Raw genomic sequence first — 18,789 nt, 5'->3', positions numbered from 1 at the left:
TGGTGGTCGTGTTCCCTATGGGTGAATCGCCTGCTGACACGCGCAGGCTGTCCGGGCTCAGAAATGAAGATGGCCACTTGGGCATGGTACAGGACACCTTGAATTGACAGAACTGTACCCCGGGAAGAGTCAGGTGATGTGGTGAGGAAATTCGGTGTGGGGATGGGGGGGGGGAAGAGGAGAGGAAAAGAAATACAGTACTCCAACTTAAGTAAAACATGTTGGAAATACACGTAGGTCATCAGCATCGGGAAAGAGAAAAGCTGGGTTAGCGTTTTGACTGTAGACCCAATGTCGATACAGATAAAGGGTCTCTACCTGAAACACCAACCCATCTTTTCAGCCGCCGAGGGACCTGCTGCGTACTTGAGGCATTTGCCGTTTGTGAATACCGGGAGCTCTGGCTTACAGATTTGTTTTCTAACACTAGACTAAAGTTTTCTTTACATAGGCAGTTAGTTCTGCAAATATCGGTGGCAAAAAAAACACAGTTCTCTGGTTATATTTGTGTAAACACTGATTATTCACAGAATGAAAAGCGAAAGCAGAATTAAAGGTTTTTCAAACACAGGGCTGTCGGAGCAATTTTTATTTGATTTTTTATTTCTTTTGATTTTTACCCCCCTCCACCCCAGTTTTAAAAATTATTAACGATTAAAAACACGGCCACCTGCACACCACCCAGCGTGATTTCAGAAGCACAGAACTCAGACACTCCCTTACCTACTGTCCTTAGTCTCACTCTCTTGAGGTGTAGGTCTGCAAAAGTAAAACATCCACTTTAAACAATTTTTGTTTTAAAAACTTTTGTGTTGGGGTTTGATTCCTGGATGACTGAAGTCTCTGATTTTATTGTATTCATTTAAACTTCTTAATTTAAAAAAAAAATCTGATTCGGGGCAAGTGCACGGGAAATTAACCTCAAATTACTTGCGTCAGCATCAGGACGAGTGATCTGTTTATCACTCGTGCATTCTCAGAAAATGGCATTTTCACTGCTTCCGGGACTTTTTAAATACATTAGCGCAGTACCCCTTGCCCTGCAGCAACGCATGCTAAGTGTAGAAACGTGTCGTAGGATTTTGCACCCTATCAAATCAAACTTGCCCTAATCATCACTCAAGGTGGGCTGTACGGTGACAGTATAAAAGGATATTTTCCAAGAGGAAGGTTGAAGAAATAAAACCAAAAAAAAACTCAAGCTACCATCTCCTTGTAAAGCAAATTTCTAAATCATAGGGCAGACAGCTTGAAATTGTGAAAAACGAGTGTGGTCACTCTTTAATCTTGTCATACTCAAAATTCCTGAACAAACTTGCATTTTTATAACTTTATATATATTTTCAGCCCATTTAGAGAGGCTGATGTCCCCACCAGCTCGAGCAGGCAGGGAGGCCTGTCCAGGAACTATCTACAGTTGAAACTGTTCCCTACATTCATCCAAGTTGTAAGGAAAGGATTAATTAAACTGTCTTGAAGTCTCTTTATATTGTAGTGATATTAACCTTTAGCTTTTGCCTGTTAAGTGAGTTTCTGTTAGAAGAATGAAAGTGTAAGCATAAGACAGGCTTGCTTTATTTTGGATAAATGTGTGTTTTAATATACAATACAATATTTCAGTTTAGTGGACGTAATTAAAATACCAGGCAGAGACTGTCTTTAGCTGATAAGAGATTCAGCAGCGGGCAACTAACATTCAACCGTGGGATAGAAATATATCCTAGGGATATTAACTCCTCCAAGGACACATCTGCATATGGAATATGGTCAAGTGATAATGCTGCCTTTGTTCATTAATCTCTCTCTGTAACTGTCCACAGTTGAATGATTTGATAGTTTAGTCAAGGTGAATCTATCGCAAGGTTTGGGGAGATGTAAAGTTACTGATAAGGAACAAGGGAAATGACTAATTGAATGAGGCAATGCGACAGAACATCTGAATTCTCACACGGCAGGATTGGGAAAAAGGTATAAAGGAGTGGGTCTTCGGAGAGATACCTCAAAATTCGATGAGGCCTGATCAGCCTTGAAAATCTTCGAGCTCAAAACTGTAACGTGTTTGAATTCTGCAGTGAACTTGCAAGGTATCACCACAAGTATGCTGTTAAGTGTATGTTTAATTATTGTCAATAATAGTTATTACTGTATGTTTAATTCCTACGAGAGTCAATAAATGCTTTGAACCCTATTATAATCTGCTGACATGAGCTCACTGATTTGAAATTATTTTAGTGTCTTTGGTCACTGATTCTAACGCTCCTGATTATCACCCACTGGTTCCGGAGTCATCATTCCCCGAGATCAGGGGGCCCCAATCAATCCCGAGATCAGGGGTTCCCCCCTCCCGTCAATCCCGAGATCAGGGGTTCCCCCCTCCCGTCAATCCCGAGATCAGGGGATCCCCCCTCCCGTCAACCCTGAGATCAGGGGATCCCCCCTCCCGTCAACCCCGAGATCAGGGGTCCCCCCCTCCCGTCAACCCCGAGATCAGGGGTCCCCCCCTCCCGTCAACCCCGAGATCAGGGGATCCCCCCTCCCGTCAATCCCGAGATCAGGGGATCCCCCCTCCCGTCAATCCCGAGATCAGGGGATCCCCCCTCCCGTCAACCCCGAGATCAGGGGATCCCCCCTCCCGTCAACCCCGAGATCAGGGGATCCCCCCTCCCGTCAACCCCGAGATCAGGGGATCCCCCCTCCCGTCAACCCCGAGATCAGGGGATCCCCCCTCCCATCAACCCCGAGATCAGGGGATCCCCCCTCCCATCAACCCCGAGATCAGGGGATCCCCCCTCCCATCAACCCCGAGATCAGGGGATCCCCCTCCCATCAACCTCGAGATCAGGGGATCCCCCCTCCCATCAACCCCGAGATCAGGGGTTCCCCCCCCCCATCAACCCCGAGATCAGGGGATTCCCCCCCATCAACCCCGAGATCAGGGGATCCCCCCTCCCATCAACCCCGAGATCAGGGGATCCCCCCCATCAACCCCGAGATCAGGGGATCCCCCCCCATCAACCCAGAGATCAGGGCCCCCCCTCCATCAACCCCGAGATCAGGGGATTCCCCCCCATCAACCCAGAGATCAGGGCCCCCCCTCCATCAACCCAGAGATCAGGGGATCCCCCCCCATCAACCCAGAGATCAGGCCCCCCCCCCATCAACCCCGAGATCAATTGGGAATGAATTAAGAACTTGAATTTTGGTGCCATTTAGATACCCACATCTGTTTACACAAACAGATATATCAGTGCATTATTTCGATGGGCAGTGGTTGTTATGTCGACAAATGTTTAATGAAACAGCAGGGTGCAGAAGGGCAATTTGCCTGTATTTTTCCCCTTTGTGCATGTGTGACACCATTTTGGAAGTTATGGAAAGATGCCCACACCTTCCTGTTTCACGGAATTCTGTTATTAAATATTTGGACAACAGCAACCATTTGGTAATGTATTTTTAACATTTTTTTTTTGCATTGTGTCTGTCTATTTTCCATGCCTCCCTACTGAGTCTACTCACCAAGGAAACCAGTTCCTTGGTAGCTCACCAAAACTAGTGGCCATAAATATAAGATAGTCACCAATAAATCCAATAAGGAATTCAGAAGAAACTTCTTTACCCAGAGAGAGGTTAGAATGCGGAACTCACTACCACATGGAGTGGTTGAGGCGAATAGCATAGATGCATTTAAGTGGAAACGAGATAAACACATGAGGAAGAAAGGAACAGAAGGAGATGCTGATAGGGTGAGATGAAGAGGGGTGGGAGGAGGCTCATATGGAGCATAAGCACGGCATGGACCAGTTGGGCCGAATGGCCTATTTCTGTGCTATGCAATCCAAGTTAGACCGACGTTTGCTTCCCGTCGGACTGTGGAAGCTCCGACTCCTCCCAAACATTTCTTTTGCGCTCTCTCTCAACTTTGGTTTCGGACCAATCTGAATTTTAGGAGCCACAAACCGTTCTGAATGCTCATCCCTACGGAACAGGGAGAGCAACTAAGCGGGTGGCACGGAGCCGGGCTAGTAAGTAATCTGTCTGGCTGCTCTGCGGAACAAACTGTGAAGTGGTTAAATAAGAATGTGTGTGTATATCAGAAATTGCTTTGCTTTTGAATCAACATACAGATATTGGAAAAACATTGTTCTTCCAGTAACTTTTTCCTATTGTAACTGGGCTGTTAACATAAGATTACCTCAGCTCAAAGGGTTAAAAAGCTTTAAGTCTGAGACACAGAAAACAGGATTTAAAAAATAACTGCTGCAAAAAGTGCACAATGGCTCGTAGAAACTGAAATTTGCAGCATTGCTGCAGTATTTGTTTACTGACACAAGAGGGAACACTAACACCAGAAACAAACCAACCCTCCAGTTGCAGAACAGGGGCACTGCAGCAGTGACATCCCGAATAAACCTCTACGATACTGAGGCTTAGCAAAAAAAAATTAAGTAAATGGTAACAGCCTGTCCAGGGTGCAATGTCCTACATCGAAAGTTCTTCCTATTAGCATGGGAGGCTTTGCCCACAGACACTTTCCAGCAATCTGAGGCTTCTGACCCGGGGGCAAATCAGAGTCTGAACTGACGAGGAGTTTCAATGGAGATTGTGGGGTCGAAGCTAGTCTCGGGCAGTAGAGTAAAACGGGTGGTATGGCACAGGACACCCGTTACACGCGGTCTTGTACGGGACACCCGTTATACACCCTGTCCGAGATTCCGTTCCATCGACTTCAACGGAGCTGGATATCGGCCGGGGCCTATCGCGGGGCGGCTAATGGGATACCGGGCGCTGCCGCCCCAAGACGAATTTCTACCCCCAGGAGTCTTAAAATGATTTGCAATGTAAAACACCGAATTTCTGCCTTCCGTTACCTGATCATGAAAACCTCGTTGTGCAGGTAGTTTTCGAACGTCTTCTGGAAGGCGGCCTCCTCTGCGTCTCGCTTAAGCTGTGACTCAGTTTTCGGGCAGGCGCAGCATTCGCCGGAGACGTGACCGGAGTCGGTCTGGTTTCGCTTCTGGTTGTCCTCGGGGTCACTGTGGGTTGTAGACGCGCGTGACGGCAACTTTAACCCTGAAAGCAGAGCGATTAAAAAAAGAGTCCCGTTACTCCGCCTGCCTGGCTACCTCAGGCTGTAATGGGCCCAAAACTCACCTCGATTCCAATGCTGAAGTACTGGACTATAACTCTGGTAGCACAGCAGTGCAGTGAATGCTGCAATAATTATAACGGTGCCTTTTCCTTTTATTCCCCTTCCACTCCTGAAGGCACTGACTAACGGTGGGAGCGAGGCAGGGGTAGGGGGGGGGGGGGAAATCCAGATACGCTGGTGCCAGCCGCTCTCTGGTAACTCACCTAAGTGGTTGTTTTTCATGTGAGAACCCAGACGTGGAGCTTCAGCAGGCTATTTAACCCCGAGGAATCACTGCAAAGACCCGACCTCGTCATGATGTTCACGCACACCTTGCAAAAGGAGTCCCCGGAGAGCGTTCACGAGCAGAAGCCATGGAGGATCCTTTTGCTCCCATGTCCGGGGCCTCTGAGGCAAATGTAACATCTCAGCTGCTGCTCTGGCTGAGATTAGTTAACTCAGCACAGATCAGGGATTGAACCAGGACCGTCTGGTCTGGATGGCTCAGTACTACACCAGACAGTACCGTTACCTACCATGCCACTGAGGGAGCTGGGGAATCTAACCCAACACGCTAACTGTGTGGACTCCCCTGGTCTCAGCTTGGCTCAATGGTAGCACTCTCACCTCAGTCAAAAGGCTGGAGATTAAGCCCCCCAACGGACTTGAGCACACGATCGAGGCCAACACTGCAGTGCAGCAATGATGGTGTGTGCTGGTAAACTAAGATCCCGCCTGCTGTTCTCAGGTGGATGTAAAAGATACGCTAGCACGATGCGGAGAAGAGCAGGGAGTTATCCCCAGTGTCCTGGCCAACATTCCTCCTTCAACCAACACCACGAGAAACAAATTAACTAGTCCATCATCTCACTGATCTTTGCAGTATGAAAAATCAAATGCGACATCGACTACACTTCAAAAAGTAATTCACTGGTTGCAAAGTGCATTACGATGTCCTAAGGATGCGAAAGGCAAATTCATTTTTTATTTCCTCTTTAACAGCATCACGACCAGGAAGTGGGACTAATTGGATAGCTCATTCAATGAATGACTTCCTAGAATCTCACAGTATAGGAGACCACTCAGTTCAACGCTTCGTCCGAAAGATGGTACCTCCAACAGTGCAGCACTCCCTCAGCACTGCAGTGAATTGCCAGCCTGGATTTTGTGCTCAGGTTTCTGGAGTGGGGCTTGAATCCACGGCCTTCTGACTCAGAGGGGAGAGTGCTACCAGTGACCCAAGGCTGACACTTTTGTAAGCGTGACATATCAATCATTGATTTATCGTGATTGAAGAAGTAAAATTTGGTTTTTATTACGTGGGATTACAGGATTTCATCCATATTTCTGTGAGAACTACAAACCTGTGGCCTTGCATTATCAAGAATAAGATTCTCTGCACACGAGAGGCAGAAATATGAGCAAGAGGGCAGAAACATCTTGCACCCTTGAGGTGCATCATGCAGGAGTAGCCAAACCCAGGAGCAGATCCACCAGGATGTCCTCCAACCTGCTCACCCGATGCTCGTTACCAATTTAAACCATTTTTAAGCACAAGATGCCACTTACCCTTCTGGCAGTAATCAAACTCGTACAGCTCACTGTCCTCTGGCTGCTGCTGCCAGAACACCAGGTAGTGGGTGATGTTCCCGTTGCGATCCGTCGGAGGCTTCCACTTCAGGATTATCTGGGAAGAGGAGTTGGACACGGATATCGGATCCAGCGGGACTGAAGGAACTGAAGAGAGAAAAGGGGTGATTCAGAATCTACGCAAACCATTTTGTTGCAGCTTGAAGTACATACAAACATTGATGGACAAGAAAAGACCCTCTGGGGAATTGCTGTTATTTATGGGACTGTACCCTAGCAAGGACAGGAGGCGAGGCAATTTTTTTCTTCAAATGTTCAAAATAACGTGCTGCTGGACTGAAAGTTACTACCAGTACAAGGTAACGGTAATCTGAAAGCAGCGTGATATAGAATGAGGGGGCAATGGTGAAGAGGCAGGGAAGCAGGTGAGGGCTGCAGCAAGGGGGAGGGATTTCTGTGAAACACACAGCCATACAATCTCTCCAGATTGTGCAATTGCTGGAATTATCGTTGGTATGTGGAAAAGCAAAGCAAAAGTAAAGACTTGCATTTACACAGCAACTATCACAGAGCAATTCACGTACGATGAGTTACTTTGAAGCACAGTGACTATTATGTCGGCGGCCATTTGAGCAAAGCAAAATCTACCAACAAGTGGAACGTTGGCCAAGGGAGGGACGTTGGCTGCAGTCAAACCATTTTATGGTGATACTGGCTACGGGAGGGGTTGCCAGTCGAGGGGAGGGGCGCTGGAAGAGGGGCGCTACCTGAGGGGAGATCTCCCTACTCTTTAAAAAGTACCATGGAATGTTTAGTCTTGACCTGAACCGTCACAACAGGCAGACACAACCTCAGTTTAATGTCTCATCGCAAAGACAGCACAGCCAACAATTCAGTACCGCACTGGTGTGTCAGCTTAGATCATGTGCTGAAATTGAGAAAGAAAAACTGGATGATCAAATAATCCTCTTTTTAAAAAAAAACTAATCGACCTTTTACTGGCATTGCACCCAGAGAGTCAAGACCAATTGTAGTCTTCAGGTAAAGTGGGGTGAGAAGGCCGGGGATAATTAGACATGCAGATGTAATTGAGTCACCATTTTAAAGTCATACATAACGGCTTTATTTTTCTGTAACACTAATTTTATATTATTTATAATAATAATTTGGAAAGCAGAGTTGGTTGGACATGTGACTTTCTCTGCAGTGCAGGCAGAGAAGCTGGAAGATACATAACTCTGGTGCTACAGCGCCAACAATGGTGGGAGACATGTAAATACCACTTGATAAGTTTACATAGACAAATTTCCATCATAAGTGTGGACACAGGAATTTATAATGGTAAAAGCTGACGGCAATTGTGTGCAGGTGAATGTCATGGATAGTTATATAAATTGATTACATATAGCTTTAAAAAACTTACTGCCTGCGGTGGTGCGGATGTAGACGATCTCACTTTTGGCTCCATGATTGTGCCGCTCGTCACTTATTGTGAGCAGGGTCTTCACGAAGATTGCGTACTGCGTCCAAGGTTTGAGGCCACGAAGCAGCGTCCCCGGGTTACTGAGTTTCCCATCGGATCGGCCAGGTGGCTCCACGTCTACCACCTTCCAATTGTTTGATCCGCAGGCATCCTGTCCATCAAACTCAGTCACATTCTGGTACGGGCTATTTCAGGGAACACATACGCACAAAAAAAAGAGACTCATCACCCGACTGCTGACAGGAGATTCTGTGCATCACCTATTCTTGACAGGATAATCTGCCTGTCACCCTAGTTTAAAAAAAAATTCTCAGCATGTGGCCAAGCATTTATTGCCCACCCCTAGTTGCTCGGGAAGGTGGTGGTGGGCCTTCTTCGTCTGGTGAAGGTACTCCCAACAGTGCTGTTTGGGTAGGGAATTACAGGATTTTGACCCAGCGACGATGAAGCAATGGCCGACATATGTCCAAGTCAGGATGGTGTGAGACTTTGGTTTGGGTGGGGCGGGGGGGGGGGGGGAAAGGAACTTGGAGATGGTGGCATTCCCATGCACCCGCTGCCCTTGTCCTTCTAGGTGGTGGAGGTCGCAGGTTTTAGAGGTGGTGCTGAAGAAGCCTTGGTGAGTTGTTGCAGTGCATCCTGTAGGCAGCACACACTGCGCCATGGTGCGCCAATAGTGGGAGGGATGGATGGGCTGCCGATCAAGCAGGCTGCTTTGTCCTGGATGGTGTCGCGCTTCTGTAACGGAAGTGTTACAGATAGGTTAAGTGAGTGGGCAAAAATTTGGCAGATGGAGTATAATATGGGAAAATGTGAACTTGTCCACTTTGGCAGGAGGAATAGAAAAGCAATATATTATTTAAATGGAGAGAGATTGCAGAACTCCGAGGTACAGGGGGATCTGGGTGTCCTAGTACATGAATCACAAAAAGTTAGTATGCAGGTACAGCAAGTGATTAGGAAGGCAAATGGAATGTTGTCATTTATTGCAAGGGGAATGGAATATAAAAGTAGAGATGTTTTGCTACAGTTGTACAGGGCATTGGTGAGACCACATCGAGAATACTGTGTGCAGTTTTGGTCTCCTTATTTAAGAAAGGACATAATTGCTTCGGAGGCGTTTCAAAGAAGGCTCACTCGACTCATTCCTGGGATGAGGGGGTTATCTTACGAGGAAAGGTTGGACAAATTGGAGTTTAGAAGAATGAGAGGTGATCTTATTGAAACATATGGGATCGTAAGGGGACTAGACGGGATACATGCTGAGGGGATGTTTCCCCTTATGGGAGAGACTAGGACTAGGGGACCACAGTTTAAAAATATGGGTCTCCCATTTAAGACGGAGATGAGGAGAAATTTTTTCTCTGAGGGTCGTGAGTCTGTGGAACTCCCTTCCCCGGAGAGCGGTGGAGGCAGGGTCATTGAATATTTTTGAGGCTGAGTTTGATAGATTTCTGATTAACAAGGGAATCAAAGGTTATCGTAGGTAGACGGGAAAGTAGGGTTGAGGTCACAATCAGATCAGCCATGATCTTATCAAATGGCAGAGCAGGCTCGAGGGGCCGAATGGCCTACTCCTGCTCTTAATTCGTATGTTCGTATATTCTCAAGTGTTGTTGGAGCTGCACTCCCAGACAAGTGGAGAGTATTCCATAACACTCCTGAATTGTCCCTTGTAGGTGGAAAGGAGGCTTTGGGGAGTCAGGACGTGAGCCACTCACCACAGAATACCCAGCCCCTAAACCTGCTCTAGTAGCCACGGCATTTATGTGGCTAGTCCAGTTCAGTATCTGGTTAGTTATTACTCACTAAGGTCCCAGCCATGCTGATTTCAGATAGGTCTGATCTTGTGAAATCTTCAGTACATTTTTCCATTTTTTGTTTGAGGCTTTTATTTAAAAAATTTTGAGTAAAACATTCAAGCTTTTTTTGTTGTTGTGTTAATGTGCGTGTGTGTGGCGGGGGGCGGGCGGGCGGGGGTGGAGGTGGAGCTCCTTGATGCAGCTCTCAATTTCAAAGCTTAAATCCATTTTAATGCACACACCAAACTTTACTCCCACCCACTAAGCAATTCCATAAACTGAACCGTAGCACACAGGAAGAGGCGACTTGCACACTTCTGGTATAGGACGTGTAGAGACAGTTCGCACCCACAAATAACATATACACAAAGAACGGGTAGAAAAGAACATGTACACAATCATTTTCAGGAATAGGAAAAGGTCATTAAGCCCAACAAACCCATTTCAGGTGACCTTAATCCCACCCTCTGACCTCATCAATCCCTTCGCTCATCATCGAAATGCCCACTTGCAGGGTCAAAGGCAAGTTATAAATGAGTAGTTTATAGGCTGATTTAGTGATCTGGCGCTTGTAGCAGAGAGCGCACCATCAGAAATTGTGGGGCGTGGAGCTGTGTTTACTTGCAACGCACTCCCCAAGAGGCGATTTCTGCCCCTCCCCCTGGGCAGGGAGTTCCGGATCACAGAATCACCCCAAAGTGTATAGACACACGATGCGAAGTGAACACTGCAGGCACTTTATACATTTTAAGCAGCGTGTATTCCATATACAGACAGCCCGAAAAGATACTCACGCTTCCTTGAAGAACAGCATGAAACCCAAGAGGTCTCTGAAGTCTGGTGGCCAGTACGGCTCCCACTTCAAAACAACCTTATCAGTTGTAGTCTTATTGAAAACAAATCTCAGAAGTCGGCTTTCACCTAAGTAGGGGGAGGGAGAGAAAATACCCATGAATTCCTTTTTTCTCGCTAATTTTTGTTGAGAGTGATGCAACTGCCAACTTTTTGTTTAACTGCAGTACAGGTTTTCAAACTACAACTTGCATTTATATAGCGCCTTTAACGTGGTAAAACGTCCCAAGGCGCTTCACAGGAGCGATTGTCAAACATAATGTGGCACCAGGCTACATAAGGAGTTATTAAGGCAGGTGAGCAAAAGCTTGGCCAAGGGGGTAGGTTCTAAGGAACGTCTTAAAGGAGAGAGGGGTAGAGAGGTGGACAGGGTTAGGACTGGAATTCCAGAGCTTACGGCCGCCAATGGTGGAGTGAAGAAATTCGGAGATGCGCAAGAGGCAAGAATTGGAGGAGTGCAGAAATTTACCTCACCTAAATCGAGCAGCCACCAGATACTGAATGGCTACTTGGATGAGGGACTAGAGAGGAACTGTAACTCAGCAAGGAGTATGGGCCGGGGGGCAGAAAATCATTCTTAACAACTTTTTAAAATGGGTGAAATAAAAAGACACACTGCTGTTGAAATGCTTAACAAGTGAAGAGAGATCGAGAAATTAACTCAAAAAGTCAGATGTATTTATTTGCAAACGTAATTTGGATCTATTCACAGGACCACTGATACCCCAGGGAGGAGGTATCATAAGGTCAGAGGGGCAATTGTGCAAAGCTCCACACCAGTAGCACTTCAGGTAGAGAACCAGGGATATAGGGTTAAAGTCCTATCAACCATTGTGCTTGCTGCAAACGAGGCTCTGCGCCAAAGCCTTACAAAACAACTCGTTCGGTGTATCTGTGCATTAGTTAGGTGTGTCACGGGGGTAATTAAAAAAATTTGGAGGTGTATTTGAGTTAGGTGTGTCACAAACATTAATTTTTTTTTAAAAATTGGCAAACTATTTGAGCAATGAAAATCCCTTGTAGCTTTCAAAATACGAGTCTCTTACAATCAGACATCAGCCGAAGTGTTAGTCAAAGCTGCAATCTGAAAGGTTTGGCTCAGTGGGAGCACACTCGCCTCAGAGTCAAAATGTTGTGGGTTCAAACCTCACTCGAGACTTAATCCAGGATGACATTCCAGTGCAGTACAGAGGGAGTGCACTGGAATGTCGGATGAGGCCGATTAAACAGAGGCCCCCGTCTGCCCTCTCAGGTGGGCGTAAAAGAGCCAAGTCGAAGAGGAACAAGGGCGTTCTCCCCGGTGTCCTGGCCAATATTTATCCCTCAATCAACATCACTAAAACAGATTACCTGATCCTGTATCTCATTGCTGTTTATGGGACTATGCTGTGTCCAAATTGGCTGCCACATTTCCCTACACTACTAACAGTGACTACACTTCTGTTATTGCAATTACCATCCGGGTACAACTAACCCACCTGTGACCGTTTACATATATTACATCAGCCAAGTCAGCAACAGAGTTGACCGGGGAATTTATTTTGTTTCGATACGACTCAGGAACAGAGGGAGGCAGAGACTTTAATACATCTAATTTCTAAGTTTACTCCTAGTCATTTAAATTTTGAGCATAACATTACATACGACCTTCCGAGAGAACCTGGGTCCGTACACCTGAAAAGTCCATCGGCTCTCCTATCCCTGGCCCGCTTTAACCTGTCTCGGAGAGTTCTTGATCTGCTTGTCCGACAACAGCAATTCACCTATCCTCCACAGGCTTCTTGTAACCCACTTTTCGGGAACAGTTCCCGTGGCTTACTTACCATATTTGGACCATAAGGTCAGGCCCCTGACGCCTGTGATTTCCCCCTTATCTTGTTTCAACCATCCTTAAGTTCTCTTTGCCTCGTAGCAGCCCTGTGCTTTTCTTCAGCAACGTGACACATCCGCACAATCTTTACTCATACTTTGAACCATTTACACATCTTCGTATAAGTAACAGCTCACTCCCGACATATCACAATTTTGTCTTTTGTCCTTGTTTTGCGGGCACATAGATTTCAACAGGCATGGGAATCCAATCTTTCCCCTCACATAGTTCAAATTTTTACAGAGTCTTAATTTTAGTTGGCGTAGCATTACGATTCAGAATAAACATGCGTGTATATAATGACACACAACCAAGAGCTTTGGGAGGTCCTGATATCACAAAAGGCACTAATTCTTTCTTTTCCTTCCAGTCCGATGATTTATAGCACTTGCGCTCCCGCGCTGCTTCATATGGAAACAGGTCCCCAATACAATCTGGTTGCTGCTCCAGATTTGCACCCGTTTATGCTTCAAGGTGGACTCAAGAAATTGATGGAGAAAAACTCTGCGCACGCAGCTGCTCTGAAATCGCACTTGTAGTCTTCATGTTCTGGCTGCAGACTTTCCCCAGTGACCCGTGGGACAAGGCTCTATGATCCAGTAATTTAAAAATCGCATTGCTGGCTTGTGCCAGGCGAGCCAAGAGCTCCGCAGACAGAACTAAATGGGGACCCCCAGTGCAAACTCCCCCGGCGAGCACGACTTAAAATTTACCACCTCAAGCCCTTGCCCCCGGAAGCAGGGAATCCTAACTAGCTTGGCGGGGAGTCCAGATCTACGTACTCTGCCTCATTTGTACCTCACTGGCTGTAAAGCGCTTAAGGATTCCTACGGTCATGAAAGGCACTATGCAAATGAAAGTCTTTCTTTTTTCATTAATATTACGACTCTGTCTTAAAACATGATTTTAACTAGTGCTCACTGCTTGAATTTACATTGCCACATTGAACCTATTCTTTCTGTATACATTGATTCTACCCTTCTGGACAAGTCAGGGTTTCTTCCTCACGTGTATAAGTGCATTCTGATTATCTGGATATTATAAGCAATCATATAGTCAGGGTCTGGGGAGTTAGCTCAAGAATCAATTTGTCTACCGATTAGCAGCAAACCCCACTACCCGCCCCCTCCCCCTGACAAAGTAGCATTCAGTAGAAGCAGGGCACAGTCTGCAGTGCATACATCATTGTTCTATAAGCGACCATAAGACCATAAGAGATAGGAGCAGGAGTAGGCCATTCGGCCCCTCGAGCCTGCTCCGCCATTTAATGAGATCGTGGCTGATCTGATTTTTACCTTAACTCCACTTTCCCGCCCTTTCCCCATATCCTTTAACTCCCCTGCTGATCAAAGATTTGTCTAACTCAGCCTTGAGTGTATTCAATGACTCAGCCTCCACAGCTTTTCGGGGTAAAGAATTCCAAAGATTCACGACCCTCTGGGAGCAGAAATGCCTCCCAATTTCCGTCTTAAACGGACGACCCCTTATTCTGAGACTATGCCCCCTAGTTTTAGATTCCCCAATGAGGGGTAACATCCTCTCAGCATCTACCCTATCAAGTCCCCTCAGAATCTTGTATGTTTCAATAAGGTCTCCTCTCATTCTTCTAAACTCCAATGAGTATAAACCCAACCTGCTCAATCTTTCCTCATAAGACAACCCTTCCATACCCGGAATCAACCTAGTGAACCTTCTCTGAACTGCCTCCAGTGCAAGTATGTCCTTCCTTAAATAAGGGCACCAGAACTGTACACAGTACTCCAGGTGTGGTCTCACCAGCACCCTGTACAGTTGTAACATGACTTCCCTGCTTTTATACTCCATCCCCCTACAAATAAAGGCCAATATTCCGTTTGCCTTCCGGATTACCTGCTGCACCTGTATGTTGACTTTTTGTGTTTCATATACGAGGACACCCAGATCCCTCTGTACCGCAGCATTTTGTAGTATTTCTCCATTCAAATAATATTTTGCTTTTTATTTCCTCCCAAAGTGGATGACTTCATATTTTCCCACATTATATTCCATCTGCCAAATTTTTGCCCATTCACTTAACCTGTCAATATCCCTTTGCAGACACTGTGTCCTCATCGCAACTTGCTTTTCCACCTATCTTTGTATCATCAGCAAATTTGGCCACAAGACACTCTGTTCCTTCATCCAAGTCACTGATATATGATGTTGGATTTCAGCCAACTCCATTATTTAATATTCCCACCTCCAAGCAAGGCACTGACTCAAGCTGGGCTATGGTTACAGGGCAACTGCAAACTTCCAATACCCACATGGCTGCTCTTCATGTGTGTGAGGCTAAAGGGTTTGTAGGAACATGGAAGGGGGCATCGTAGTCCATCCCCACCTTGCCCTCATCCAACGTCCCAATACAGGCACCTCCCAGCAGGAGTCATTAGTGATTAGGAAGGCCAAAAGGGACTCTCCTCCACTCCCCGTCACAGAGGCATGAAACCAATGGTAATAGCCTCACTGTCATTCCAGCTGAAATTTCCTAGCGCAGGATACAGGGGGCGGGACCTTCCTGGACTGTACGTCTCAACTCCAAATGGACAATTAACTAACAACTGAGCCATCCAGGAATTGGGCGGCGGGGGGGGGATTTTGAGGTGCTTTCCACCAGCTTGTATCAATCTGTCTTCCAATTGCTCAAAATAGTAACAAGGTTTGACCGGGAATAAATAATAGTTTATATCCAAGGGGAGACAGGAAATAGTAATCCTGGTTGCAAACCCAGACCTCTACAGGTTTTTGACAGGCCCCAATCGTGTTTTGTTTTTCTAAAAAGCAAACTTCAGGAATTGCTACCATCAGGCCTTGAAGTTAAATCATTCTTCCAAAACCTTAAACTGAAAGAACGTTTTAGAAAAAATAATCTTGGTGCCAAGTGATATACAGAAAGTGGCAGGCGATTATAGGGTAAGGAGCCAGCAGAGGTTGGAATAGAAGCGACAAGCGCCAAGTAAAATACTTTAGTGCACTTCGTCCACACAATGCATTTCAGCAAACTCACCACAGGCTAGGGTTCGAATCTGGGGCTTTCCTGGTCTGTGTGCCTCAGTCACTCACCGGGCCATCAGGGAAGCATAGCATATTGCTTTGACAGTGGAAATAAAAAGGGAAAGCTGCCAGTCCTGCAGGCAGGTGGTCTGGTGGTTAAGATTCTCCCCTCCCTATCTCCATAACCTCCTCCATTCCAACAACCACAGCCTCCCAGACTCTCTCCATTCCTCAGATTCTGGCCTCATGAGCATACTCTTCCTTCTCTTCGCCCCATCACAAGCACCAATATCTTCAAATTGCCTACTCTCTGGAATTCCTTTCCAAATCCTTCCACCTCCATCCCATCTTTCAACATCCTCCATTAGGCCCATCTCATCAGCCAAACTATTGGTCACCTCTCTTAAGCTCTCTGCATTTCACTTGGCGCCTGTTTCTCCTCACCCCTGAAGCACCTTGGAACTTTTTCCACGTTGAAAGGCAATATATTAATGCAAGTTGTTGCTGCTGACGTTGCAGTCCCAGTTTTGTTGCAGTCAGGGAACAAAATCTTCTCTACTTCATCCAAGACTAATCTGCATCGGTGGTGTCCCAATTAGCTTGCAGTAGGTTCTCCTGTTAACTGAGCTACAAAGATCAGGAAGATCCCAGGTTCAATCCCTGGCCAGCCGGATGGCAGGAGGGGACACTACAAGTGGCCTCGGTGCCCCAGAGTGGGGGGAAATCAGCCAGGCTTTCAACTCCTGATTGCTATCTAGTGAGCCCCACTGGAAAGCATGCACATTGCTGGGTGAGTGAGGGGAGGCTCGGGTTTGGCTGTGATGCCTTCCAGAGCCGCATAGTCTGTCAACACTCACTGCCCAGGCTCAGACATGAAGGAAGGCCATTTGGGAGAAGGTCACTGGAAACAATGGAGCCATACCCAGCAACAGCAATTGAGTTCAGGGGAGAACAATGTAAATGGCTTGTAATTACTTAGAGGTAATCCCTTCGTAGAAAAGTCTTGTACTCCCCAACACTGATTACTCAACACAGAAGGATAAGTAGCAGTGTGAATATTACTAATATAATGTGATCTTTTACTCATCAACCACAGAAAAACAAAGAAACACTTAATTATTCAGAGCACGACTGTTGCACAACTCTACCACTCATGAACTGATCTTATATTGTTGTTTCAAATCTTACACGATGCCTGGTCTCCATTAGTTTTCTGAGCAATATCCATTTTCTCCTGTCGGCCCTTGGTCCCTGCAGCTACCTCCATCTTGTATATCTCTGCCAGGCACAGCTTGGGGTTGAAGTGGAAAAACATCTTCCCCTTGGAGATGGTCAGGTTGTGCTTTTTCCAGTCCCACAGTTGCTGCAGGTTCTGATTGTCCAATACGTAGAAGGAGTAATTCCTGATGTCAAATTAAAAAAAGAAAAAAAGACACATTGAAAGCAAATTTAAAATTCTTAACAAATTTAAAATCAGGGTGAATTCAAAAATCTGAATGTATGAATTTAAAATCAGAAGAGAGGAATTAAAAATGGATGTACGGTTCCCCCAATGACGCAGTGAATAAATGGAGTGCTGAGCCACACAAAGCAGGAATGTGCCCCAGTTCAAGCCTCATTCTGTGCTGAACGGACTCTGGAATTCCCTCCCCAAACCACTCCGCCTCTCCATCTCACTCTCCTCCTAGAAAAATGCATGGAGTCGTACAACACCAGGTTATAGTCCAACGGCTTTATTTGAAATCACAAGCTTTCGGAGCTTTGCTCCTTCGTCACCTGACGAAGGAGCAAAGCTCCGAAAGCTTCTGATTTCAAATAAAGCCGTTGGACTATAACCTGGTGTTGTACGACTCCATGCATTTGTCCACCCCAGTCCATCACCGGCATCTCCACATCATGTCCTCCTAGAAAGTCCTCCATTAAAAAAATCCATCTCTATGACCAATCACTTGGTCACCCCTCCTAATATTTCCTTTTCTAGATCAGCGTCCACTTTCGTCCAATTACACCTCTGAAGCGCCTCGGGTCGCTATTCCACATTAAGGCACTATGTAAATATAAGTTGTTGAGTTCGCTGATTTCAGCCACGGAAGGATGGTTTTCCTTACTGTATCATTTTTATACCATATGGGAGGAATTAATTAGCTGAAGAATTTGGTAAATCAGGGCTCCATGTGCACCCGATCCCTTTGTGTTCGGCAGTGCAAGTGCCAACTGTGCTGTTACAACACAATGGGCTGAAAAAGTCTTTACACGTCAAGCGATTGCTATGAGGTTTTGAAGGAAAAATAGTTCCATTAACAAGAACATGCCCCTACTGCACTCCAAAGCATGGTACCAGAGTGTCTCACACACGAGCTTGTATATGCCATTCCCCACACTGGGAAGTGGGATGGAGGGAGTCGTGTTCGTTTTAAGTTCAAAGGGCAAATCACATTGTGGATCAGCGAGCAGACATCTACAGAGCCGAACTGGCACAGGGTAATATTGCTCATCCACTTCTAAAATCATTTGGCCTATCGTGTCTGTGCCGGCTCTCTGAAGATAGCTACCAATTAGTCCCACTCCCCTGCTCTTTCCCCATAGCCCTCCAAATTTTTCCTTTTTAAGTATGTATTCAATTCCCTTTTGAAAGTTACTATTGAATCAGTTTCCACCGCCCTTTCAGGTGCTTAAATCTGTGTCCCTCTGGTTACCAACCCTTCTGCCAGTGGGAAAAGTTTCATCCTATCTACTCTATCAAAACCTCCAATAATTTTGAACACCTCTATCAAACCTCCCCTAACCACCTCTGCTCTAAAGAGAACAATCCCAGCTTCTCCACATAACTGAAATCCCTCATCCCTGGTACCATTCTAGTAAATCTCTTTTGCACTCTCTCCAACACCTTGACATCCTTCCTAAAGTGTGGTGCCCAGAATTGGATGCCTAACTCCAACTGAGGTCTAACCAGTGAGTTATAAAGATCTGGCATAACTTCCTTGCTTTTGTACCATATGCCTATTTATAAAGCCAGGGATCCCGTATGCTTTTTTTTTTAAACAGCTTGATC

General features: G+C 46.0%; 1 protein-coding gene across 2 annotated transcripts in view; it reads right to left on the bottom strand.

Annotated features, from left to right (window-relative positions):
• The window catches only part of LOC137299601 (insulin receptor-like), a 201,675-nt gene that overhangs the window by 35,668 nt on the left and 147,218 nt on the right, over positions 1–18,789 (bottom strand). Inside the window, exons 6-11 of one of the 2 annotated variants that reach the window (XM_067968460.1) lie at positions 16,926–17,140; positions 10,798–10,924; positions 8,142–8,386; positions 6,698–6,865; positions 4,869–5,070; positions 724–759 (exon numbers count right to left, since the gene is read on the bottom strand). In XM_067968460.1, coding sequence (XP_067824561.1) covers positions 724–759; positions 4,869–5,070; positions 6,698–6,865; positions 8,142–8,386; positions 10,798–10,924; positions 16,926–17,140 — 993 coding nt within the window. The remainder of the gene's footprint in view (positions 1–723; positions 760–4,868; positions 5,071–6,697; positions 6,866–8,141; positions 8,387–10,797; positions 10,925–16,925; positions 17,141–18,789) is intronic. The other variant, XM_067968461.1, reaches the window with a different exon arrangement.

This window comes from Heptranchias perlo, chromosome 29 (assembly GCF_035084215.1).
Source record: "Heptranchias perlo isolate sHepPer1 chromosome 29, sHepPer1.hap1, whole genome shotgun sequence".
NCBI classification, from domain to species: Eukaryota; Metazoa; Chordata; class Chondrichthyes; order Hexanchiformes; family Hexanchidae; genus Heptranchias; species Heptranchias perlo.
Note: the sequence above shows the minus strand (reverse complement) of the source record. Positions and strands in the feature narration are given on the sequence as shown.